At 44.6% G+C, this 26,649-nt stretch overlaps 1 protein-coding gene across 1 annotated transcript; it reads left to right on the top strand.

Annotated features, from left to right (window-relative positions):
- The first annotated feature begins 169 nt into the window (after positions 1-169).
- Positions 170-26,254, top strand: CACFD1 (calcium channel flower domain containing 1). Its single transcript, XM_040324174.1, has 6 exons — positions 170-273; positions 4,162-4,398; positions 10,877-10,949; positions 13,550-13,675; positions 15,871-15,978; positions 26,078-26,254. The coding sequence occupies exons 2-6, from the start codon at positions 4,284-4,286 to the stop codon at positions 26,151-26,153; spliced, it is 498 nt and encodes a 165-aa protein (XP_040180108.1). The 5' UTR covers positions 170-273; positions 4,162-4,283; the 3' UTR covers positions 26,154-26,254.
- The last annotated feature ends 395 nt before the right edge of the window (positions 26,255-26,649 follow it).

Here is a 26,649-nt window from a genome sequence, read left to right as displayed (position 1 = left end):
GAAATTACAATTATTTTTAGTTCAGCCAACAAGATCTGAACATTCGAGGAGCTGGAAAAATATTTTCTGGATAGTAACATGGGGTGTGAAGGGGTTAATGTGTGGGCGGAAATGAGCCGGTTGCATAGTATCAGCCGTGTCTGGCCTGACGTCACCCGGTGTCCCCGCCCCCAGACAGAGGGATCCCTTCCAGCATGCAGTGCGGCGGACAGTGACGTGTTCTGAGGAAACTATTGTCATCCTGATCCGAGGAGGAGAGAGAAGAAAGGAGCGGTATGTGTCCTCCTGTGTCATCCCCATCCTCTCCCTCTATATCCTTCTCTATCGTACTGTCCTGAGGGACCTCCTCTGTTATATTCTCCGTGTACACATCACAGTGCATGGAGGACACCCGGCTACTGCAGCTAGAGAGTAGTACTTATTCTATATACTTCAACGTTATATCCCTTCTACACTGTCAGTGCATATCTATATTATGGCGTCATGTGGATTGCATGTACAACTCTTCTATATGTTCCAATCTGATTTATTTATATGTGTGTTTTTATATATATATATATATATATATATATATATATATATATATATATATATATATATATATATATATATATATATATATATATATATATATATATATATTACATTTGCTATAAGTCTCTACACAGTATGTGTGTGTAAAATATGTACACACACACACTTATAGCATGCACTAATATATATATATATATATATATATATATATATATAAGTGCTGTCAAGCGATTAAAATTTCTAATCGCATTAATGTCATAGTTAACTCACGATTAATCGCGCGATTAAGGAGGTTCACCCTTTAAAACATTTTTTTTTTTTTTTGTTTTCTTATTTATTTATTTATTTTTTATAATATTAAATTGTGTTTTTTTTATTTTTTTACATTTTGATCACTGTTATTGCTGTCACAAGGAATGTAAACATCCCTTGTGACAGCAATAGGTGGTGACAGGTACTCCTTTATGGAGGGATCGGGGGTCTAAAAGACCTCCGAGCCCTCCTTTGCACTTCAAAGTATTCAGATCGCTGAAAACTGCGATTCTGAATACTGTGTACTTTTTTAAATCCGGCGCCATTGGCAGCCGAGAAACCCGGAAGTGACGTCATGACGCCGCTTCCGTGGTTTCAATGCGGAGACTGAATCAAAGCCGTTTACGGCTTAGTGTCAGTCTCCGCCTGAACACAGAACACGGCGGATGGAGGATCGGGTCTCCCGGTGGGACGGGAGGCCCGGTCAGAGCGGCGAAAGGCGGCGGGAGGGGGGGATGTCCCCTCCCGCTCCTCCGGCATAACACGCTTTTAGCCGCATCGGTTGTTATGTTTGGATAGCCGATCGCCCGCTCTAAACAACGGTACCGGGATGATGCCTGTGGCTGCAGGCATCATCCCGGTATAACCCCTGAACGCCGAGGACGCATGTACGTGCTGACAAAAAAAAAAAAAATGTTTTAAAGGGTGAACCTCCTTAATCGCGCGATAAAAAAATTGACGGCGTTAAAATGGGTTTGTGTTAACGCCGTTAATAACGCTTTTAACTGACAGCACTAATATATATATATATATATATATATATATATATATATATATATATATATATATATATATATATATATATATATATATATATATATATATATATATATATATATATATATATATATTATTAGAGCTGCACGATTCTGGCCAAAATGAGAATCATGATTTTTATTTTATTTTTGCTTAGAAGATAGATCACGATTCTCTCTTGTTTTTTTTCATTGAAGTGTGTCTTTTTCCCAAAAAAATTGCGTTTGAAAGACTGCTGGGCAAATACAGTGACAAAATATTGCAGCAATTGCCATTTTATTCCCTAGGGTCTCTGCTAAATATATATATATATTAATGTTTGGGGGTCCAAGTAATTTTCCATCAAAAAATATAGATTTTTTTTTTTTTAACTTAAGAAACAAGTGTCAGAAAAAGATTTGGACTTTAATTGGTTAAACTTCCTGCATTTACACACAGACATGTGCTCTAAGGGCCCTTTCACATGGGCGGACAAACGGTCCGTAAAGGGACTTGTAATGCTTCCCTATGGGATTGCAGACGTTAGCGGATGATGCATCCGCTAACGTCCGCAAACATCCGCGTCCGCAAAGATCCGCTTTTTCGGACGGAAGAAAACCCTATTTTTCTTCCGTCGAACGGAACGGATGAATACGGACACACGATTCCCCATAGGGGAGAGCGTTGGAGAGACAGGGCGGTCTCTGCACAGTGTGCGGGGACCGCCCTGTCCGCCGACGGCTCAGCAGGGATTTACGGATGATCCCCGCTGAGCCGAGGGACACACACGGGGCGGATCAATACGGATCCGCTCCGTGTGAAAGGACCCTTAAAAGGAAGTTAGTTACAATGTTTCATGTTATTACAAACTTGGCAGACTGCCCGGATTTCTTTCTTAAGGGCCCTTTCACACGGGGTGGATCAGTGATGATCCGCCTCTGTGTGACCGTCAGCTCAGCGGGGATCCTCCATAAAATCCCCGCTGAGCCGTCGGCTGACAGGGTGGTCTCCGCACACTGTGCAGGGACCGCCCTGTCTTTTCTCCGCTCTCCCCTATGGGGGGGTCGGATGAACACGGACCGTATGTCCATGTTCATCTCATCTGATCCTACGGGAATGGAGGGAACCTGAAAGGAGAATTGTGAGACAAAAAGTCTGGAAAAGGAGGTTTCCCCTTAAAGAGGTTGATGAGGAGACCCTTTTTTAAGCTCCCAAAACTGGACGCCGCTCTGTCTCAAGTCACCAAGCAGTCTGACCTCTCCTTTGAGGATGCAGGCAGTGATAAGGGTCTGATGGACCGTACATCAGAATCCCTCCTTAGAAGGACTTGGGATGCAAATACATCAGCCTTGGCGGCAGCCTGTGTGCCCAGGAATGCAGACTTCTGGGTGGAGAAGCTGACCAAACACCTGTCACAGGAATCTGATGACATCCTTGACTCCCTATCAGTGATAGGAAAAGCCATTGCATACCTTGCAGATGCCGCACTTGAGTCTGCAGGAGCCTTGGCTAAGACGGCCGCATTAATCAACTCGGCTAGAAGGGCTGTCTGGATATAGGTGCACCGAAATGAAAATTCAGGTGCTGAAGCCGAAAATTCAGGATGTTCTTGGCCGAAACCGAAATGGATGTTTTTAAAGACAAAAATGATATTGTATTCAACTTTTTAATTAACTTCATAAATTTAAATGAATATGAGTTTTTGAAGTGATTTTTGCATTAAAAAAAAAGCACAAGCAGGCTGCACTCACACATGGGGGTTTTGAATTGTGGGCAGATTTGCCACCATTCTGCCCACGATTTCAAAAATGTGCATGACAAATCGCACAACTCACATTTTAGATGCCATTCATTTGAATAGCACCTAAAAACGCTGTGCGTTTTTGCCACATGATAAATCGTGCTGCAATCATGGCAAACTGAATCACGCATGTTGCCCAAAAGAAACTCCTGAACTTTTTTCATGCAACAAGCTTCAGCTGATGCGGTTGGCCATGATTGCACTTCAAGTGATACTAAAGCTTTGAATATTTAAAAAAATTAAATAATAAACATGTCATACTTGCCTCCACCGATCATTCTCTTCTGGGATCCCTCGGCGGCTGGCTCGGCTCCTTCCCGCTTCTGATAACCCCCTCTGGGCGGTTACCCCCGCTCCCAGAGTGCTTTCACACGGCAGCGGTGCGGTTGCAGAACGGGGGAAAAAAAGTCCTGCAAGCAGCATCTTTGGGACGGTGCGGTAGTGGTGTATACACCGCTCTTCCACCCCCTCTGCCCGTTAAAGTGAAGCTGCAGCGTCACAACACGGGCACTATTAACCCTTTCCCCTGCCACTACTGAGGTTTAAAAGTGCCCCGCTAGTGGCCGAAAAGCACCGCTAAAACTAACAGTGCTTTACCGCTAAGGACGGCACCGCCCCAGTGTGAAAGGGGTCTAAAGTGAAGGCTTTAACAAGTCTGCATGAATAAATTCCAGGTCACATGTCACTATAGTATTCTTTTTCCAAATATTTCTAGACGTAAATTTTTTTACCTTCAGTTAGGTCCCCTTTAATAACAGAACAATTCTTTGTATACACAGACAGTATGTGGACATTCCCATAAAAGAAGAATAAGCGTCTCGCACACAAGGAAGAGTGAAGCTGTGGGGCACTGAGCACCAAGGTTTCCTGTGAATCCACTCTTGGACTTAAAGACGCCAATATGAGTGCGGTGGAACCAGACGCTGCAGCACAGAACACAACAACCACTCAAGATGATGGCATGACTTGGTGGTACCGTTTGCTATGCCGGCTCGCTGGTGTCCTGGGTGGTATATGTAAGTATACAATCAACTCAAATGCTTTACAAGTGTCTATATAAGGTGCCGTCACAAAGTCACTGTGATCCTCCTGGGTTGCAGTACTGGCTGTATTACTTGCCTGTTTCCCACTCCAGCCAAATACAATACTCTTGTCCAGGGCCGCCATCAGGGGGGTACAGGCAGTACACCTGTAAGGGGTCTGGAGGTCCCCAGGGCCTCAGATGGAAACCCCCCTTTTTTTTTATTTATTTTTTTAGAAAAAAAATACAAATTTTTATATATTTTTATTTTATTTTTTATTAAAGGCCCAATTTTTATTTATTTTTAGAGGTCCGGAGGTGCCCAGGGTGGCAACCCCCCCTTTTTAAAAAAAAAAAATGTTTTTATTAAAGGGCCCAGAGGTTCCGGATGGCAACCCCCGTTTTTTTGTAATTTCTTTTTACAAAAAATAAAAATACAATTTGTATGTGTGTATTGTACATTGTGGAGAATGGAGTGCGACGGTGGCTGGCCTCAGCTTACAGAATCCGCTACATGGGAACAGTCGCAGCACTGGAGGGCCCTGCTGAAGGGATAAGGTAAGTATTTCTTCTTATTGCTTTACCCCCTAGCCATAACTAGCATTCAACCCTTACAGTGTGGGGTGGGGGAGGCACATTGCAATGTGGGTTTTCATGATGTTTATAGAGCTGGACTTTAAAGTGTTCACATGTGGTGTGCAGGAATTCATAGGGTCAGTATTAAAAAAAAAAAAAGTGGAATGGGCAAGGTCACAAGTTCGCTTCAAAAAAAATCGTTTTTAAAGGGGTTATGCAACCACGGGAAGCAGAATTTTCAGCAAGCACTGCTGGACACTGACTCTTGCGGGATGTGCTGGAACCTGTAGTTCCTCAGCTGCTCGGTAGCAATAGCCAGGATATGTCTTTTGGTTTCCAGTAATGATCCTTCAGCCCTCTCCCCACCCCCTCATCTAGACCCGTATCCATCCAAAAATAGTTTAGTCAAGTCATTTGGGTGACATTTATTGCGCAATGTAAGCACACCTGATCTCTCCCGTCTCTCCATGTGGCTGCAGCTTAAAGTGGAACTATGGCCAAAATCAAAGAATAATGGAGTTATTGACGGAATCACGAGGTAAAGAAACTTTATTACGGCAAGAAATTAGAAAAAACAATACCACAGTGTCAATGCTATTGTCAAACTCCAGCATAAATGTCATGGTATTTTTGGCCATGGATCAATTTTAATTAATATAGCTTAAAGATATAGCATTTAAATAAAATAAATAACCCCAAAAACAGTATTTTGGGGGAAAAAATATAACATTTTTATAAATATCAATATATTTAGAATAAATTAGCATTTTATATAATTTTTTTTTTTTTTTAAAGGTGTTTATTTTGGTTTTGCAACAGAAAAAACAACATGGACGGACTGCTATTACATGTGTGTAAGGTGCACATAGCAGTACCAATCACATGGTATATAAAATAGATACGTTTAACAGTCCGTAAGGCTGCATTCACACCTAATCACTGCGTTTTGTCCCGCGAATTGCGGCGACAAATTGCAGCGTTTTGTATCACGATTTGCGGCGACAAAACGCCGCAATTTTAACCCCCATTAACCCCCAGGTCCACATCTCCTATGTTGAACGCCGAAGCCGCCTGAAAAAAAGGGTCCGGGACTTGTTTTGAGCTTCAGGCGTTCGGCGTTTCGGCATTTGGCGTGGAGATGTGAACCATCTCCATAGAGGGCAATGGTATTTCTCCCCTCCAGCGTATCGAGCGTTGGGCGTAAATACGCCTAGGTGTGAATGGAGCCTAAGTATCAGAAGTACCCCAACAACATACATTCACGCATTCATACTTGCACTCACTCAAGCCCACAGCACATATGACCTCACAGCAACAATAGAAATCCAGGATCCCCCCAGGCGTTGGATGTTTCATACAAGACAATCTCTGGTTATTTATTTGGTGTCTTGCCGAACAGTGTTACTGGATTACATTGGTGGAAGACTCGCTGGGAAAGCTGTGAAGTGAGGACACCCCCCCCCCCCCCCCCCCCTAGCCATGGTTGCCATATTTTGGTGACTTTCTTAGGGCATGAATTTGGGGAGGACCCCATGAACAGTGTGAAAGAAAGCGTGGGCTGAAAGGGGGCCCACATCCTTCCAAAGTAGTAAGATGGTTTTACGTGCATAAAATAACAGTATATGTAACAAAGTCCTGGCGTGTGTACGAGGAACATGGTCATTAAGAATTCCTAAAAGTCCAACTTCCGGAGTGTGAGGTATCAGTAGGGGCAGTTTGTGGTAAAAAAAAAAAAAAAAGCAAATAAATCCTTCCAGAAGGTTGAAAGTCCAAAGCATGTCCAGAATATGTGAAAAAAATTCAGCAGCAATCATATCCCATCTAGCACATGCAATATCCTGGCCCAGGCCCATCCAAACCAGCCTAGCTGGCGTATAATGCAGGTGGTGTATAAACTTAAACTGGTCAGCAGTGCTAATTAAATATCTTGAAAACATCTCGGTTGCTTCTTTCCAGTCCTCTTCGGAAAGCTCAGGCATAGTCAACAGCCATTTGCAATGAGAATTCTGGAAAGGATCCACTCCCACCACCTGAGCTGGAGGCGACAATAAAAAGTTGTCACCAGCTTGGCAATTTACATTTTGGCTCAGATTATCGTAGATGGACGTAAAACTGCGGCGGCGTAACGTATGTCATTTACGTTACACCTCCGCAAGTTTTACAGGCAAGTGCTTTATTCACAAAGCACTTGCCTGTAAAGTTGCGGCGGCGTAGAGTAAATCACCCGGCGCAAGCCCGCCTAATTCAAATTGGACGGGTAGGGGGCGTATAGCATTTAAATTAAGCGCGTTCCCGCGCTGAACGTAATGCGCATGCGCCGTCCCTAAAATTTCCCGATGTGCGTTGCGCTAAATGACGTCATTGGTTTCGACGTGAACATAAATGGCGTCCAGCCCCATTCACGGACGACTTACGCAAATGACGTAAATTTTTAAATTTCGACGCGGGAACGACGGCCATACTTAACATTGGTTGCCCCTCATATAGCAGCGGCAACTTTACACGTCGCAAATCTAACGTAAACGTCGTAACTTCACTGTGTCGACTGCGCGTACGTTTGGGAATTCGCGTATTTTGCTAATTTGCATACTCGACGGGGAAAACGATGGAGGCGACACCTAGCGGCAAAAAAAAAAATTGCATATCTAATGGATATCTATGTGTAACTGATTCTAAGAATCAGTCGCATAGATACGATGACCCAGATTAGGACTTACGACGGCGTACATTGTGTTGCGCCGTCGTAAGCCCTTTTAGAATCTGGGCCTTTATATTTATATTAAAATATTACTTTTTTTTTTTTACCCCTTTGAACTGACTTTTAGGGAACAAAAAAAAATACCTTTTGCGGTGGGTCTCGTCCCTGCACTGCAAGTCTGAAACGGGACATCAGTAGCGCTCTGACATCATCACGTACAATGCAGGAGCAGCAGTCCTACGTTGTAAGTAAGGAAGTCAAGAGCTTGACCCCACATCCTAAAGCATTAGAGCGAGAAGGAGATAGCTAGCTGCTGGGGGAGCAAGAAATTAGGTAAGTAAAAGTTTTATGCTTTTTAATGGTACCTTAGACAGAAACAAGCATGGGGGAAGCCCAACTGCAAGGGTAGAGTGTTTGTTTTTTTTGTTTTTTAATTGTATGTATTATTTATTTATGTTTATGTTTCCCAGAGATCAGCTGTAAAGTAATGTGCTGATTTATAATTGGGTTGTTCCTACTATTGTTTTTTTTTTTTTTTTTTGCTGCCCGCATCACAGTTACCGTAGATGGAAGTTCTTTTTCTTTATTTAACCTAACCTGGTTGCATAAGACATACATGTTTGCGTGCTCTCAGCTGACGCCCTGCAATAATTATACGCTCCTGAGCCTCTCTGTTCCCATGCCGTGCTGTGTCCCCGTTTGTCACCCATGTGCGGCTGATGTTCCACCAGCAGAGAGGACTTGGAGCTGTGTTCCCCCTGCTGTGCCCTGTCAGCTGAGAAGAGTGGGTGTATCGTATGTGCCATGCACAATTAATGAGCACCCGCCATCACACAATGCTGGTTTTCAGTTCCGAAAGACTCTTCCCCTCCCTGCTCAAGCCTTTGTTTTCTGCTGCACTCTTCGATTAAAGGGACACGCATACCAAGCAATCAAAAGCTGCGAAATTGTTCCATTCTGTAGTTAGAGACTGGTAAACGTGAAGGAATGTGCACCTAAAACAAAAATGAAAGCTTTTGAGGAGGCCAATCTGCTGCCATAGGACAATACACTCAGGATAGGCCGGTTATATCAGTTACATCATGGCGACACAACCGTTATAACAACTATAGGGCCGGTATGTGCTATGTTATATCTGCCTGTTCCTTATAGCTAGGGTTGCACCGATACCTGGACAGTCAGGGATGATCGGTGCGGTGTTGGGAGTTACAATCACTGATCTCCCTGTGCGGCTTTCAATAAAGCATCAGATCGCTTATTGTCCTCTTCCTCCCCCTGTGGTTTTCAGCTACTTTTATTGAAAGCCACACAGGGAGATTGTAAATTCCCTCACTGCCACACTGATCACCCCCTCTGATTTCCCCCCTGTACCCTCCTCTGTGCTCCTCCACCCCCCTCCCCATCCCAGATCTTTCAGGATGGAGATCGGAGGAAGGAGTCGGTAAATATGTCATTTACCGGCTTCTCCCTTTTCTATATGGACTCTGTCCTTTCATAACTGAGCATAGTAAACTGTTTTTACGATGCCCATGTTTATGATTGGAGAGGAAGGGACTGGGGAATCTGTGTCCTCAGTCCCTTTCTCTGTCTCAAAGGGGAGATGTCAGTGATCTGTTTAGACCCCTGATATCTCACCAAAGCCCGCCCACTCCTCCAACAGGGTTGATTTAAAAAAAAAAAAAAAAAACATTCACTACCTACCACCCCACCCCCCCAAACAGAAAAATATATAAATTGTAAAAAATGTAAACAATAAAATTGTAAAGTTAAAATAAACTACTGACGCAGTCCACGCCTCATCGGTGCTCATCAGTGCCACCTATCAGTGGTATCGGTGCAACCCTACGTATAGCTATAGGCCAAGTGTGGGAACCGTTGCTTTATTGTGCAGATGTTAAGTAAATAAATAGTTGAAGTGTATTTAAAGTGGAGGTTCACCCAAAAAGTAAATTTTTAACATTAGATTGATGCTCATTTTGTCAAGGGGAATCGGGTGTTTTTTTTTAAAATCGAAGCAGTACTTACCATTTTAAAGAGAGATCTTCTCCGCCGCTTTCGGGTATGGGCTGCGGGACTGGGCGTTCCTATTTGATTGACAGGCTTCCGACAGACTTCCGATGGTCTCATACATCGTGTCACGATTTCCCGAAAGTAGCCGAACGTCGGTGCGCAGGCACCGTATAGAGCCGCACCGACGTTTGGCTTCTTTCGCCTACTCGTGACGCGATGTATGCGACCGTCGGAAGCCTGTCAATCAAATAGGAACGCCCAGTCCCGAAGACCATACCCGGAAGTGGCGGAGAAGATCTATCTCTAAAACGGTAAGTACTGCTTTGATTTTAAAAAAAACATCCGATTCCCCTTGACAAAATGAGCCTCAATCTAATGTTAAAACTTTTTTTTCGGGTGAACTCCCGCTTTAAACGCTAGCGCAAATATGTAATGTATTTCAGCTTTCCAGATTCTTATTTCTTTTCACTTGGTGATCCTGCCAGTAACACACTTCCTTCTCAAGAGTAACAGGACTATAGAGGAGCATGTCACCCTAGCCTGCCCACGCACAGATTTGGACTACAGAACACTGCCCCCTCTCCTTATCTCTAGAACATTACAGTGACATGTTCTGTAGTCCAGCAGGTAAGAACCTGGACAGGGCTGATAACTGTTTGGTGATGTCATACAGTGAAAGTAAAGATTCAAAGCATTGACCAGCTTGGGCACAATGCTGCCTGAGTCGGGGGGGCACTGAGTGAGTGCGCTCGCAGCACAAGGCAGTGGCACCATCTAAACTCGTATATGTGGAACCCTGGTGTTAAAGCCCACTGCCGTGCTGTCACATGTATACATACACCCATCAGGAAAGGGTTAATCAAGGCAGTCTTGTGCAGAGAAAATTGAGGTGTTTCAGCTTTCTGTTGAAGAGGTAGTCCATGTGATATGGTAAGATATGGCAGTGGAATGATCAGCCTGAAAAAAGTTTTGATGGCTTGTTGTTCAGGCTTCTGAAGTATCCATAAGTCCCGGGGTAGTAATGAAATTCTGCTTGTTGTGTTGGGTAGGTATGGACACAAAGGATGTTGTGTCTATAGGGGTGTTCTGAACATAACCAAAAGTTGACATGCTGCTTAGAATGACAATTAGGATTTGTGACTGGCAGTTTGGGTAATAACTGTGTTTTGTCTGTCTTCTTCTTTTGCAGCCTGTGCTGTGGCGGGCCTATGGAACTGCATCACCGTCAGTCCATTGAATATTGCAGCTGGCGTCTTTATGATGTGAGTATGTGTGGGAACTGACCTATAGGTCTCATGCTTTGGTATCTGCACCCCCTACGTATGTTGTATGGGTGTATAGCATAAGAGCGGGTATAGCACTATCCAAAATATGAAGTTCTGCAGACATCTTGCCATTCAGAGTTGAAAAACTTTTAGCACCCATTGAGATTGGGCTGATGAAGGGGATAGGCATCCCGAAATGCATTTTACACAATGGAGTCCTGAATTTGCACAGAGATAAGAGAGGCAACCATCAGGGGGGGGGGGGGGGGGTGTAGGAAGCAGGAGGCTGGAGCACTGGACCCGGCTTCTGTCGAAGGGGCATGAATGAAGGGGTATGAACGAAAATGGTCTGTTGGATCAGCGCTGACCAGAGTGTTCTGGCGGGGGCAGTATCCTCTGTCAGAACACAATATCACAGCAAGGGAGATTGCTGCACTAACATCGGATAGTTAGTACAGCAGGTCCCCCTTGGCTGTTTTTTTTTTTTCATTCAGCCTGGTTGGGTTGAATAGTGTGTATCAGGCTTAAAGTGATTGAAAAGTCTTGATTTATTTTTTCGTTAAAAATAACAAACATGTTATACTTGCCTGCTCTGTGTACTGGGTTTGCACAGAGCAGCCCTGATCCTCCTCGGGTCCCTCTTCTCTGCTCCTGGCCCCTCTCTCCTGCGGAGTGCCCCCCACACCAAGGAGCTTGCTATGGGGGCACCCAAGGCGAGTCACAGCTCCGTGTGTCTATTCAGGCACAGAGCCGTGACCCGGCTGCGCCCCCTATCTCTTCTGATCTCTTCTGATTGGCTAACTGACTTTGACAGCAGCGGGCGCCAATGGTGCTGCCAATCAGGAGGGAAAGTCTGAAGCGGCCAAGACACTCTTGGATATGGCTGGACAGATGGGGCTCAGTTAAGTATTAGGGGGGCTGAGGGCGACTGCTACACACAGAAGGCTTTTTATCTTAAAGCGGAGTTCCACCCAAAAGTGGAACTTCCGCTTTAAGCACTCCTCACCCCCTTACGTGCCATATATGACATGTAATTTTTGAGGGGGGGGGGGTGGGGGCTTCGGTAAGAGTGGGACTTCATGTCCCACTTCCTCTTTCCGCCCAGGGACCGCCTTGGCGACTTTTCTTCTCGCCTTAGGTGGCACCTCCCTTTAGGCGATCTCCAGGGACACGTGACAGGTCCCAGGAGATCGCCTGTCCATTTATAGAGCGCAGCGCGACTCGCACATGCGCAGTGAGTGCCCGGCCCAGGTGCCCACACTATGAATGGAGGCGCCGGGCGGCCACGTCGCTGGACCGTGGAGCAGGTAAGTGTCTTTATTAAAAGTCAGCAGCTATGCTTTTTGTAGCTGCTGACTTTTAATAAACACCAAAAGGCTGGAACACCCCTTTAATGAATAGGATGCGTTAAGATAAAAATCTTCCAACTTACAAATCTTTTAAGAGAATTCCTGATAAAAATTTACACGCACTTAGAAACCCTCACCTCCTGAGATTTCACATTTAGCCTAGGTTCACACTACTGCGTTGCGAATTTGATCCATTTTTTTGGTTCTGTGAGAGGTGCGAATTTGCCTTGCAATTTGAGGTGGACAGGTGCGAATTTCAGGAGGCAGACAGTGAACAATTTGCAGAGATGTGAACTGTGTGCTGCGAGTTTACTGCAAGTTCAATTGACTCCTATGAAGATAAAATTTGCACTGCACGATAGGAACACGCACAGGACCCTTTTTTTTTTTCTTGCACCAAATTTGCAACGTATAGATGTGAACCAAAGCTATGGAATACTATGCTTTTTACATGACCTGCAAATCTGTGTGTTCCTAAATGCATCAAACCCACTGTAAATTTGCATCAGTGTGAACCCAGGCTTAAAGGGTCACTAAAGGATTTTTTTTTTTTTAGCTAAATAACTTCCTTTACCTTACTGCAGTACTGGTTTCATGTCCTCACTGTTCGTTTTTGCTTTGAAGTAGCTGTAATTCTGCTGTGATCTCCACACTTCCTGGTTGCCTGTTTCCTTATAACCATTGTACTGGGAGATTTTCACAGTGGTCTAAGCTGTCATTACTGTGTGTCTAAAACTCCTCAGAACCAATCAGATTCATTTTAAAAACAAAACACTGCCCTGGATTCGTTTGTTTTTGTTCTGTGAGTCTTCCCGACTCACCTCTCACCCGGAACTTCATGTATGTCCTTTAAAACCGAAAGTGAAACTAGATGCACATTATATGATAGATTAAATTAAATTAATCATTTTTAAAAGCAATCAGTTAACTTTTATGTCTCTATACCCAATAAACAGTCATTTCAGCAAAAACATTTTTTCCTTTAGTGACCCTTTAAAGTAGTACTATAGGCAAAACATTTTTTTTTACCTGGTAGAAGTTTGCAGAATACTGGACAGGAAGTGAGAATACTGGACAGGAAGTGAGAATACTGGACAGGAAGTGGGCTGTGTGTGGAGAATATCTTCCCCAAATATACACCAATACATACGTTTGTGAAATTTGTACATTCTTGTGAATTTTTAAATCTGTACTATAATCACAATTTTATATTCATCTGACTGTCATTTGTTTTATTGACCCCTGCAGGGTGAATGCACTTGTTCTTTTTCTCTGCGAGGCTCCATTTTGCTGCCAGTTCATTGAATTTGCAAATACTGTCTCCAGCAAAGCCGACCGAATGCGGCCTTGGCAGAAGGCCCTGTTTTACTGCGGGTATGAAACCAGAGATAAGGAAATGTGTTACGCATACAACATTAAATTGTTTACTAAAAACTGTGTAATTCCAGAGCCTGATCAAACATTTTCCAGAAACTTTAAGGGGAAAAAATCGAAATAATGCACATTTGTTACCAGTTTGACCAGTGATCATTTTTAAATGTGGTGTGTGTTTTTTTTTTTATTTTTTTTTTATGTACATTACAAATAGGTAGAAACAAACTGTTCTGCCACTAGAAGGATAACATAAGTACCGTATTTATCGGCATAAAATAATCACTTTCCCCCCCTGAAAATAGGGGGCAAATCATGTGTGTTATACACCAATACCTGTCTGCCTTCGGAGGGGCAGGAGGGGGGGAGCACCACCGGATTACAGAGTAGGGATCTCCTGTGTTCTCTGCACTGGCAGTGACACACAGTCCCGCCTACTGGCATAGACATCACATGTCCTGACATTGGACCAGTGTTCTGTCTATCATAGGAGCCGTGCCAGGAGGTGGGACTGTGTGTGACTGCGAGCGTCGAGTACACTGGAGATCTCGGCTATGTGTCATCCGGTACTGGTGAGGCTGCATTGATGGGCAAAGATGAGGCTGCAGATGTGTACTGATCAGGCTGCAATGGTGAGGCTACAGCTGGGCACTGAAAAGGCTGCATTGATGGGCACTGACCCTTAGAGCCCATTCACACAGGGGCGGCACAACTTTGGGGGCGACTCGGTAAGGCGACCTGAAAATGACTTCAGAGGCGACTTGCAAAATGACTTCTGTATAGAAGTCAATGCAAGTCGCCCCGAGTCGAGTCGCCCCCAAAGTCATACAAAAACCTTTTTCTAAGTCGGAGCGACTTGCGTCGCTCCTATTAGAACGGTTCTATTGAACAGAGTGGAACGCGACTTGTCAGGCGGCTGTCGCCCCTGATGAGTCGCCACTGTCTGAATGGGCTCTTATTTTGCTTCAAAGTTCTTTTATTTCAAATTTTTTTTTTTTTCCTGAAACTCCCCCCTAAAATTAAGGTGCATGTTATACGCCGATTTAAATATGGTACATTTGATTGATACGACAAAATTTCCATTTTCACAAAAAAAGGTATTTAACCTTTTTTTCAAACAAACAACATTTTCCTATTCTAGTTATGAGGTCTGGAGGGGGTAGGGAGATGTGCTTCTCCAGTCTCTCCCGTGCGATCAGGGAGCTGGAGAATGACTCGGTTTACTATAGAGCTGGCCATGGACCAGAACCTTCCTTCCTTGCCCCTTTTTTTTTTTCTCAGGCCTTCTAGCATAGAGGATTGATGTGGAGATTCGTATACCCCAGATCTCTTCATAAATAGGACCTGTCATGCCCTATTCCTATTACAAGGGATGTTTACATTCCTTGTAACAATAATAAACGTGATCAAAAAATTAAAGAGGAAAGTGTAATTTTTTTTTTTTAAAGTGCCCCCATCCTCTCGCGGCCGCATACGTAGATGGCGTCCAAACCACATGTGAGGTATTGCTGTAAACAGAGCAAGAGCAATAATTCTAGCACAAGTCCTCCTCCTGTAACTGTAAACTGGTAACCTGTAAAAATCTCCATAGGCGACGCTTTAAAGTACTGAAGTTTGGCATCATTCCATGAGTGCGTGCACTTTTAAAGTGTAACATGTTCGGTATCTATTTACTTTGCGTAACTTCATCTTTCAAATTATATAAAAAAACATTTGGGTAAATATTGTGGTTTTGTTCATTTATTTCATGAATGTATTTTTTTTTTGGCAAAAAAATTGCTGCGCAAATACTGTGTGACAAAAAATTGCAACGACCACCATTTTGTTCCCTAGAGTCTTTTGCTTAAAAAGAAATTCAAAAATTATATATATATATATATATATATATATATATATATATATATATATATATATATATAAAAAATTTATTTACGTTTGAAAAACTGCTGTGAAAATAAGTAACAGTCACCATTTTATTCAGGTTCTCTGCTTTAAGAATATATATAATGTTTTGGGGCTCTAAGTAGTTTTGGCCCAGTAGGGAAGTAGTGGATAACTGGTCGCTTCTAAAAGGCTCCAGATCGGTCATCAACAGCTTACCGTCAACTACTAGCAATCGGTAGTAAAGGCTTCTGCTTATGTCATCACTGTACAGCCATACATATACACTTATTCACCTTTGTCCTTGTTTACCACAGGATGGCGCTGTTTCCAATCTTCCTCAGCTTCACAATTACTACCCTCTTTGGTAACGCTATCGCCTTTGCAACTGGAGTCTTATATGGGCTGTCTGCTCTGGGGAAGAAGTAAGTTGTTATGGATAAAAGTCATATATATTTTCTTTAGCTCAGCTTTATGTGGCTGCTTTTAAGTTCAGTCACTTGCCAGCTTCTTGTATCTCTGGAGGCTCCAATGATGAGAGATCTCTAACAGAATGCCTCATTTTTCCAACTGTCACAGCTGTTACAAATCCAAATAATGATTGCACACTTCCCCAATGGGTACTGCCTACGTAAGTGGTATATTTATGCCCACCAGCCACATAATACCTTTTTGTAAACATAAAATAACACAATTTAGTTAACCTTATACTACTGTTATTGTATTGTCTATCTATCCAAATGGATTGAACTTCGCTCTCTTGATGTAATGATCTCTTTTCCCTGGTATGTTAGCTTTCACTACTGGAAGATCAATGCTGGTAGTTATTGGCACAGAGGTCAACCCTATGAACCCCATAACACTAACCCTCCCTGTAACCCTCTCACCAACACCCCCCCCCCCCAACTCTGATACAAACCTGCCCCATCACCCATCCACTGTATATATAGGGCCAGATTCAGGTAGGGAGCACGTATTTGTGTGCGGGCGTAGCGTATCCTATTTACGCTACGCCTCCGCAACTTTGACAGATGCAAGCTGAAGTGCAGTATTCACAAAGCACTTGCTCCGTAAGTTGCGGCGGCGTAGCGTAAATAGGCTGGCATAAGCCCGCCTAATTCAAATGTGGAAGATGTGGGCGTGTTTTATGCAAATTTATTGTGACCCCACGTAAATGACGCTTTTTCCGAACGGCGCATGCGCCGTCCGTGAAAGTATCCCAATGCGCATGCTCCAAATGACGCCGCAAAGACTCATTGGTTTCGACGTGAACGTAACTTACGCCCAGCCCCATTCACGGAGGACTTACGGAAACGACGTAAAACGTGAAAAATTTGACGCGTTCCCGACGTCCATACTTAACATTGGCTGCGCCTCCTATAGCAGGGTTAACTATAGGCCGGAAAAAGCCTAACGTAAACAACGTAAAAAAAAATGCGTCAGGCAAACGTACGTTTCTGAATCGGCGTATCTACCTAATTTGCATATTCAACGCATATATATACGGAAGCGCCACCTAGCGGCCAGCGTAAAATTGCAACTAAGATACGACGGCGTAAGAGACCTACGCCGGTCGGATCTTAGTCAAATCTATGCGTAACTGATTCTAAGAATCAGGCGCATAGATACGACGCCACACACTCGGAGATACGCCGTCGTATCTCCTACCTGAATCTGGCCCATAGTGTGGAAAATAATTATTTGATCACCTGCAGATTTTGTAAGTTTGCCCACTTACAAAGAAATAAAGGGTCTATAGTTATCATAGGGGCATTTTCAATGATAGAGAAAGAATATCAGCCAAAATAACATGATACAAATGTTATAAATTGAGTAAAATAAGTATTTGATCACCTACCAACCAACAAGAATTCTGGCTCCCAGTATGTGCTCATGTGATACACAGGTTAGTCCTGTCGATTTTAAGACGGTGCTCCTAACGGCAACTTGTTATGTGTATAAAAGAAACCTCTCCACGGAATCTTTCTTCTATTTCATACTCCCCATCATGGGCCGCTAGACCAAAGAGCTATCAGAGGATATCAGGGACACGATTGTAGACCTGCACAAGGCTGGAATGGGCTACAAGACCATCAGCAAGAAGCTTGGTGAGGAGACAACTGTTGGAGTGATTATTCGCAAATGGGAAAAAATACAAAATGGCCATCAATCACCCTCTATCTGGAGCTCCATACAAGATTTTGCCTCATGGGATAAGGATGATCATGAGTAAAGTGAGGGATCGGCTCAGACATACATGGGAGGAGCTTGTGAATGATTTCAAGGCAGTTGGGACCACAGTCACCAAATAAACAATTGGTAACACAATATGCCGTCATGGATTGAAATCCTACAGCGCCTGCAAGATCCCCCTTCTCAAGAAAGCACATTTACAGGCCCATCTGAAGTTTTCCAATGAACAGCTAAATGATTCAGAGAAGGATTGAGAGAAAGTGCTGTGGTCAGATGAGACCAAAATTTAGCTCTTTGGCATTAATTCAACTCGCTGTGTTTGGAGAAAGAGAAAAATGCCGACTGACCCTAAAGCCGCGTACACACGACCATTTTTCATGTCATGGGGAAAAAAAACAAAGTTTTTTCTCAATGTGATTCTTGTCAAGCCTGCCTTGCATACACATGATCGTGAAAAAAAATGCTTGAGCAAAGCGCGGTGACGTACTACGGCACTATAAAGTTCCATTCCATTGGCGCCACCCTTTGGGCTGATTATGCAAATTTCCCTTCTCATAACTTGCTTTTGAGCATGTGCATTTTTTTCCCCCGTCGTTAAAGCCTACACACGACCGCTTTTCACGACGTGAAAAACGAAGAGAAAAAATAAAGCATGTTCTAAATTTTTAATGCCCATTTTTCACGTAGAGAAAAATGCTCTGGAGCCCACACACAATCGTTTATAATGACCAATTTAAAAAATGAAATTTTTCTCATCATGAAAAACGGTTGTGTGTACGCGGCTTAAGAACACCGGGCCAGATCCACAAAAGAGATACGCCGACTTAACTCGATTTTTCTAAATTTACACGGCGTGTATCTTTGCGCCCGATCCTCAAAACGAGAAGCGCCTGAAATTCGGGCTTTTCCGTCCTACCTAAAAATATTACGCCGGCGCATTCTCGTGCGCAAATTACGCTAGGCACGCCGCTTTATTTGATAGGCAAAGATGCAAATGAGGGAGATAGGGCGATCCACAGAATTAAGTGTGTGCGCCGTAGATTACGCCCTGTGCGCACCTGTTAGTTTTTTGGTGGGATTTTACACATTATAAAAGCAGCCCTAATTTTACACATGCCGTCTGAATGTCTGCTGAAGCAACACCATTCAGGAAGAGCTCAGCACACAAACGTTCAGGACTGAAATCTCTCTGCCAAAATGCCAGGACCAGCAATGATACTAGCTGCATTAGTTGATATAGAGACACAAAGAAGGAGGAGGGCACAGAGGAGGAGGATGAGGGCACAGGAGAGGGTCTACCGCCCACGGCAAGATTTGTTTGGCATGCCTGCTTGTGAAGTTTACCGCACCTACAGATTTACCCGTGAGGCCATCCTGGAATTAACATCAATACTTCAGGATGATATTACCAGCCCAACCCAACGCTCCCATGCCCTGCAGCCACTCACCAAAGTACTGGCCACTTTGCATTTTCTGGCCACTGGCTCATTCCAACGCACAAGTGGAGGCGTGGCTGGGATGGCACAATCCTCCATCAGCAGGTGTGTGCACCAAGTGGTCCCTGCAATCCTGCTGCGCATGGGAAATCAGTTTCAGAAACCCACCCAGGAGGATCAGCGTTTAAAGTCAATGACCGACTTTTACAACCTTGCCAGATTTCCACGCACCATCGGGGCCATTGATTGTACCCATGTGGCACTACAACCACCCCATGATACTGAGCACATGTTCCGGAATCGTAAAGGCTGGCATTCCATTAATGTGCAAGTCATCGTTGATGCCCATGGCCTCATCTGGCATGTCTGTGCTAAATTTCCTGGATCCTGCCATGATAGTTACATTTACCGGCAGACACAGATCTCAAGAGATTTTGACCAGAACATGTATGGAGACAGCTGGCTGATTGGTGAGTGACATGTGTGTCAGGTATGTCCCCCCCATGATGCTGACATCACAAGGGGCACATGCATGACTAATATCCTCCTGTCTTTTCCCTTACAGGTGACTCTGGATATGCCTTGGGACCTCATCTAATGACCCCATTCAGGAACCCCCAAACCCCAGGAGAGCAACGCTACAACCAGGCGCACATACGAACCCGGGGAGTGGTTGAACGGACCTTTGGGCTTCTGAAGTCCCGCTTCAGATGCCTGGATAAGTCTGGGGGTACCCTGCTGTATTCCCCTGACTTTGTGTGTCAAATAATTGGGGCATGTTGCATACTCCATAACTTTGCCCTCAGAAGGGGACTGCATATTGACTTATGTAATGACCTGACCCCTGACCCAGGCAATACTATCCCAACCAACTCTACCCGGTCTGCTGAGGGCACAACAGCTAGGAGACGCCTTGCAGAAGGCATTTTTTCCCAGTAAATGTACATGATTAATGTCACAATAAGTATGTTTTTTTTCACTGTAAATGCACATGATTAATGTCACAATAAGTATGTATTTTTTCACTGTAAATGCACATCAATAAAGTCACAATGATAATGCATGAATGCACACCACTGTGGTTCCTTGCACAGACACATCACATGCACATCGAATTGGATTAGATCCAAGTCCCCCCCCCCCCCCCCTTGGGACTTGGGAGCAGTAACGCCACGCCACGGCTCCAATTATGTCACTGTGCATTCATACACCATTCAGGAACCTGGGATTGCCCTTCTCCCTGGTCCTGGGGATCCCTTCTCCACCAAAACTGAGGGTGACAACCTTAATTTCTTAGGAATGCCACCCCCCCACATTCACACATCATTCACACACATAAACCAAATCATAAGTACAGAAGACAAAATAAAAAAAAAAAAAAATGCATAAACAAAAAAAAACAAGTATCCCAGCAAATTTTTTAGCGGCGGCGATTGCTACGCCTTGGCTGGGCAGGGGCACGGGCACGAGCAGGGGCACGGCCACGGCCACGCCGTCGCGGAGGATGTCCATTGGGGGGGTGTTGAGCTGGGGAAGGAGGAGCCTCCTGGGGGGGTTGAGCTGGGGAAGGAGGAGCCTCCTGGGGGGGTTGAGCTGGGGAAGGAGGAGCCTCCTGGGGGGGTTGAGCTGGGGAAGGAGGAGCCTCCTGGGGGGGTTGAGCTGGGGAAGGAGGAGCCGCCCCTGCTGGCCTGCCCTCCATGGCCCCTGCAATGCGAGTGAGACAGGCAGTGAGGGCAGCCGCATTGGCCTGGCCAGACCTTGTATTGTCCTGCACAGCCTGGGTCAGGGCACTCAGCTCATGGGCCACGCGCGTTGTGGCGGTCTGTATGTCATTCAAACATGTTATGACCGCCGTTGAGTTGGTGGCCACATCACCGAGTGCCTCCATCATTTCACCATGGCTGTGCTCCATCTGCGTCAGTTTTTCCAGAATTTTTCCAAGAATGCGGGTCTGCCGGGCATTGTCCTTCACCACACTGGCCGACAGACGCTCGCCCACAGCCACGGTCTCCTGGGTTGTCCCCCTGGCTGCCGCTGAGTCTTGCGGGCCTGGAGGAGGGGAGAGAGTGACCCTGGTGACTGGAGGCCTGTTGGGGGAGAAGTGGGAGGGGCTACCCCTGATGGTGGCCTGACTGGTGCCAGCCTCAGGGGTAGTCTCAGGGGAAGACTCAAAGGTCATCATATCAGTGGCCAGGAGGACTTCCCGGCCAATCTGCATATTTTCCTCCTCCTCCCCCTCATCATCCTCCTCCCACTCAACCTCAACCTCCTCCCCCTCAACCTCCTCATGAGTGTAGGTTTGGCCAATCCCCTCCCCTGGGGAATCCTGCCCTTCTTGGGACTCATCATCTGCCTGTCTTGGGGGTGGTGCTGCAGCCTGGCCCGATGGGCCTGCAACCTCCTGGCCTCCAACCTCCTGGCGTGGAACCTCCTGGCCTCCAACCTCCTGGCGTGGAACCTCCTGGCGTGTAACCTCCTGGCCATCTGTGGAGGACACAAAACAATCACATGTTTGTGGAACCACACACTTGGCACATCTTCCCTTCCCCCACCCACACATGCTAATCAACAGAGAATAAACCAAAAAACATACCTGTCCTCCTAGGAACATCTGACGTATAGCCAGGCAGGCCCACCACCTGCTGTGGGTGGAAACACTGGGCCACTGCCCATTCCTCCTCCGTCAGTCTGACTGGGCAGGGTCCCCCTCCTCCAGTGCCCCTGGTATGGGCGTCGATCCTTGCCATCTTAGTCCGGACGACGCTTCTCAGATCGTTTATTTTTTTCTGTATGCCAGCGGGGGTCCTAGTCTCCCCCCCCCCCCCCCCCCCCGCCGCATTGATCTGGTCCGTTATCTTTTTAAGAAGCTGCCTCCTCCTGGCCGGGGTGGTGTTCTGGCTCTCAGGGCCATGCAGAAATCGCCCATATTTCACAATGCCCCGAGCAAGAATTTGCTTCTCTCCCAGGGTGAAATTAAGCTTCCTGCGTTTAGGGGGCATCTCATACACCACCCAGCAACAACAAACACACCCGACAAACAATCGACAATACACACCCAAAAACCTGACAAAAATCTATACCACAAAAAAATCAAGAAAATCTAAACACACAAGGACACAGCTAATAGTAATTCAAAAAGAAACACGCACCAACAAACAAACAAAAAACAAACACCAAAAAACAAACACCAAAAAACAATCAGCAAAAACAATAACAAACAAATTAAATAAATACACTTCTCAAACACAAACAACAACTAGACTCTCCAACTCCTCAAACACTTTTCTCACAAACACAACTTACCAACACACAAACAAACAGAGCAGAAGCAAATTGCTCATGGAAGGGGAACAATGGGATATACTTTAGCAAGGGAAGTGTGTGTGTGTGGTGCTTTTTAGACACAGGGCGATCCTCAAACTAAGTACACTTGGCCTTTTACCTATCTCACTGATTGCGCCGAGATAAGTTCTGCACATGCCCAGTGAGGTCCCGATTCGTGCGCGCATGCGCAGTAGGGCCGGCGCCTCATTTGCATGGGGTCACGGCTCATTACAATGAAGCACGCCCACTTCCTTCCCACTTGCAAAAACCCCGCCTTACGCCTCTGAATTTAAGTTACGCTGGTGCACATTTAGACGCAAATGCGCTGTGGATACGGCACTTACGACACCAACTTAGGGCAACGTAACTTAAATCACATAAGTTAGGACAAACTAAATTTGCACCGCTGGCTGAGGATCTGGCCCACCGTCCCTACAATCAACCCCCGGAGGTGGAAACCTTATTCTTTGGGGCCGTTTCTCTACTAAAGGTACAGGCCGACTTTGCTGCATTGAGGGCCCAATGGACAGGGCCATATATTGTAAAATCTTGGATGAGAACCTTCTTCCCTCAGCCAGAAGACTGAAGATGGATCGTAAATGGGTCTTCCAGCATGACAATGACCCAAAACACACCGCCAAGGCAAAAAAGGAGTGGCTCAAAAAGAAGCACATTAGGGCCATGAAGTGGCCTAGTCAGTGTCCAGACCCTAATCCTATAGACTGTATCTGGAAAGTATTCACAGCACTTCACTTTTTCCACATTTTGTTATGTTACAGCCTTATTTCATCATAGATTAAATTCATTATTTTCCTCAAAATAAAAAAAATGAAAATGCCCCATAATGAAAAACAAAGAAAAATATCACATATACATAAGTATTTACAGTCTTTGCGAGGACACTCAAAATTGAGCTCAGGTGCATCCTGTTTTCACTGATCATCCTTGAGATGTTTCTACAACTTGATTGGAGTCCACCTCTGGTAAATTCAGTTCATTAGACATCATTTGGAAAGGCACACTTGTCTATACAGGGGCCCACGGTTAACAGTGCATGTCAGAGCACAAACCAAGCCATGAAGTCCAAGGAATTGTCTGTAGACCTCCGAGAAAGGATTGTATTGAGGCACAGATCTAGGCAAGGGTACAGAAAAATTCTACAGCATTGTAGGTCCCAATGATCCTATCATCCATAAATGGATACAATTTGGAACCACCAGGACTCTTCCTAGAGTGGGGCACCCAGCCAAACTGAGTGATCAGGGGAGAAAGGCGTTAGTCAGGGAGGTGACCAAGAACCTGATGGTCACTCTGACAGAACTACAGTTTATCTCTGTGGAGAGAGGAGAACCTTCCAGAAGAACAACTATCTCTGAAGTACTCCACCAGTCAGGCCTGCATGGTAGAGTGGCCAGATGGAAGCCACTCCTCAGTAAAAGGCACGTGACAGCCCGCCTGGAGTTTGCCAAAGGGCACCTGAAGGACTCTTAGACCATGAGAAACAAAATTCTCTGGTCTAATGAAACAAAGATTGAACTCTTTGTCCTGAATGGCAAGTGTCATGTCTGAAGGGAAACCGGGCACCGCTCATCACCTGGCCAATACCATCCCTACAGTGAAGCATGGTGGTGGCAGCATCATGCTGTGGAAATGTTTTTCAGCAGCAGGAACTGGGAGACTAGTCAGGATTGAGGGAAAGATGAATGCAGCAATGTACAGAGACATCCTTGATGAAAACCTGCTCCAGAGCACTCTGGACCTCAGACTGGGGTGAAGGTTCAACTTCCAACCGGACAAAGACCCCAAGCACACCGCCAACATAATAGAGTGGCTACGGGACAACTCTGTGAATGTCTAAGTGACTCAGCCAGAGCCCAGACTTGAACCCAATTTAAACATCTCTGGAGAGATTTGAAAATGGCTGTGCACCGATGCTCCCCATCCAACCTGATGGAGCTTGAGAAGTCCTGAAAAAAAAATAGGAGAAACTGCCCAAAAATAGGTATGTGCATCATACTCAAAAAGACTTGAGGCTGTAATTGGTGCCAAAATATTGAGCAAAGCAGTGAATACTTTTAATCTTTTCTTTTTTTTTCAAATTAAATTTGCTAAGTTTTTAAAAAATCTGTTTTTCACATTGTCATTATGTCTTATTTGAAGAATTTTTAGAAAAATTTATGAATTTTATCCATTTTTGAAGCGCTGGGAATACTTTCCAGATGCACTGTAGAAAATGTATGGAGGGAGTTGAAACTTTGAGTTGCCAAGTGAAACACCAAGAAACCTTAAGTGCCGGTTCACACAGGGGCGACCCAACTTACAGAGCGACTTTGCAGGGCGATTTGGAGGCGACTTCAGCGTGACTTTGAGCAACTTACAACGCAACTTGAAGTTGCCTCCAGGACAGGCGACTTTGGCCAATAACAGAATAATCAGCTCTGTGGGAGGGAGGGGTTTGCCTGGGTAAACTATTTTCTTTTCCTGTAAAGTTACTTCAGTTAAGATGGAGATCCGACTTTGGAGGCAACTTCCATTGAAATCTATGGGTACAAGTTGCCTAGAAGTCGCCTTGAAGTAGTACAGGAACCTTTTCTGAAGTCGGAGCGACTTCAGTAGTGTACATTAAGGCCCCTTTCACACTGGGGCGTTTTTCGAGCGAAGCCTCATCTGCAATCCCAATGTGCTAGTAAAGCACCGCTAAGACCCTAACGTTTTAGTGCATTTTTGCAGTGCCTCAGTGCGAAATTGCAAGGCGTTTTTACAGCGCTTTCAATTCATTTCAGTGGAAAGGGGCCTTTTTGGAGCGTTTTTTTCATCGCCCAAAAGCTGCTCCAAAGATGCTGCTTGCAGGACTCAGTGTGAAAGGGTCCATTGATATGCATGGAGAGTGGTTTATGAGCGTTTTAAAAGCGCTATTTTTAACGCTAAAATGCTTCAGTGTAAAAGGGGTCTAAGACTGCTCTTATTCACTTCAATGAAATTTCTTATGTCAAGCGACTTGGGGCAAATTGAGGTCTGACAAGTCGGATCCCAAGTCGCTGTAGTGTGAACCGGCACTAAGGATTTAGAGAAGATCTGTAAAGAAGAGTGGACCAAAATCCTTCCTGAGATGTGTGCAAACCTGGTCACCAACTACAAGAAACATCTTACCTCTGTGCTTGTCACAAGGGTTTCTCCACCAAGTACTAAGTCATGTTTTGCTTGGGGGATCAAATACTTATTTTACTCACCGAACTGCAACTCATTTATGACATTTGTATTTTTTTTTTTCCTGGATTTTTGGTTGATATTCTGTCTGTCATTTAAAATATATAAAAAAAAAAATTAAAGACCCTTTTTGTTTAATTATAAGTGGGCAAATCTGCAGGAGATCAAATAATAATTTTCCCCACTATATTGTTGGTGGGATCCTTTGTGTTGAAGGCCAACTCTTCCCATGCGGAAGGATCGAACCAGAAACTCTTGCCCCCATCTTTCCCAGCTCTTCTCCTGCATTATTTGTGCTGTCAATCACATTGGTGTGGTGATAAGGTGGCACAACACTGTGACTAATTGTCTTTCTTCTTTACAGGGGTGATGCTATTGCTTACGCCCAGCTTCAACAACAGAAGAAGCAGACAGATGAAGAGAAACAGGCCGGGACATAAATAATTTAGAGTCTCACACCTAGCATTCTAGCTTTTAACCAGTTCCATTTTTGTATTTTATTTTATTCCTGATGTGATCTTAAAAAGACTTTTGGACCGTTTTGCATCTAAATGAGAATTCTTCTCCCCCCCCCCCCTTTTTTTTTTTTTTATAACTGACGATCTAATTTTATAATAAGCTTCAGATATTGGAACTCTTTCTGGCAAACCTTACAAGTTTTGTCAAACACACAAAAAGGGAAATCTTGTGTCCTCTTCAGAATCTGCAATGTCCAACAAGGAATCGGATGTTCCAGTGGTTGCAGACCCAACATTTTTTGTCTAACTTGATAACTGAGCTGAATTTCTCGTTTTGGATTTAGCGTTTAGAGTAATTCCAATAGGGTGATCTGAATTTAGTTTCACTATCGTCACTCCATTGACCATCTGAAAACTTTTAGCAGGTGATATCGGAGTCTGGGAGTTTTGTGAATCTGCGCATCATCGTCCTCGGGTT

Source organism: Rana temporaria, chromosome 9, assembly GCF_905171775.1.
Source record: "Rana temporaria chromosome 9, aRanTem1.1, whole genome shotgun sequence".
NCBI lineage: Eukaryota > Metazoa > Chordata > Amphibia > Anura > Ranidae > Rana > Rana temporaria.
The sequence above is the reverse complement of the archived record's forward strand: the minus strand, read 5'-3'. Positions and strand labels throughout refer to the sequence as shown.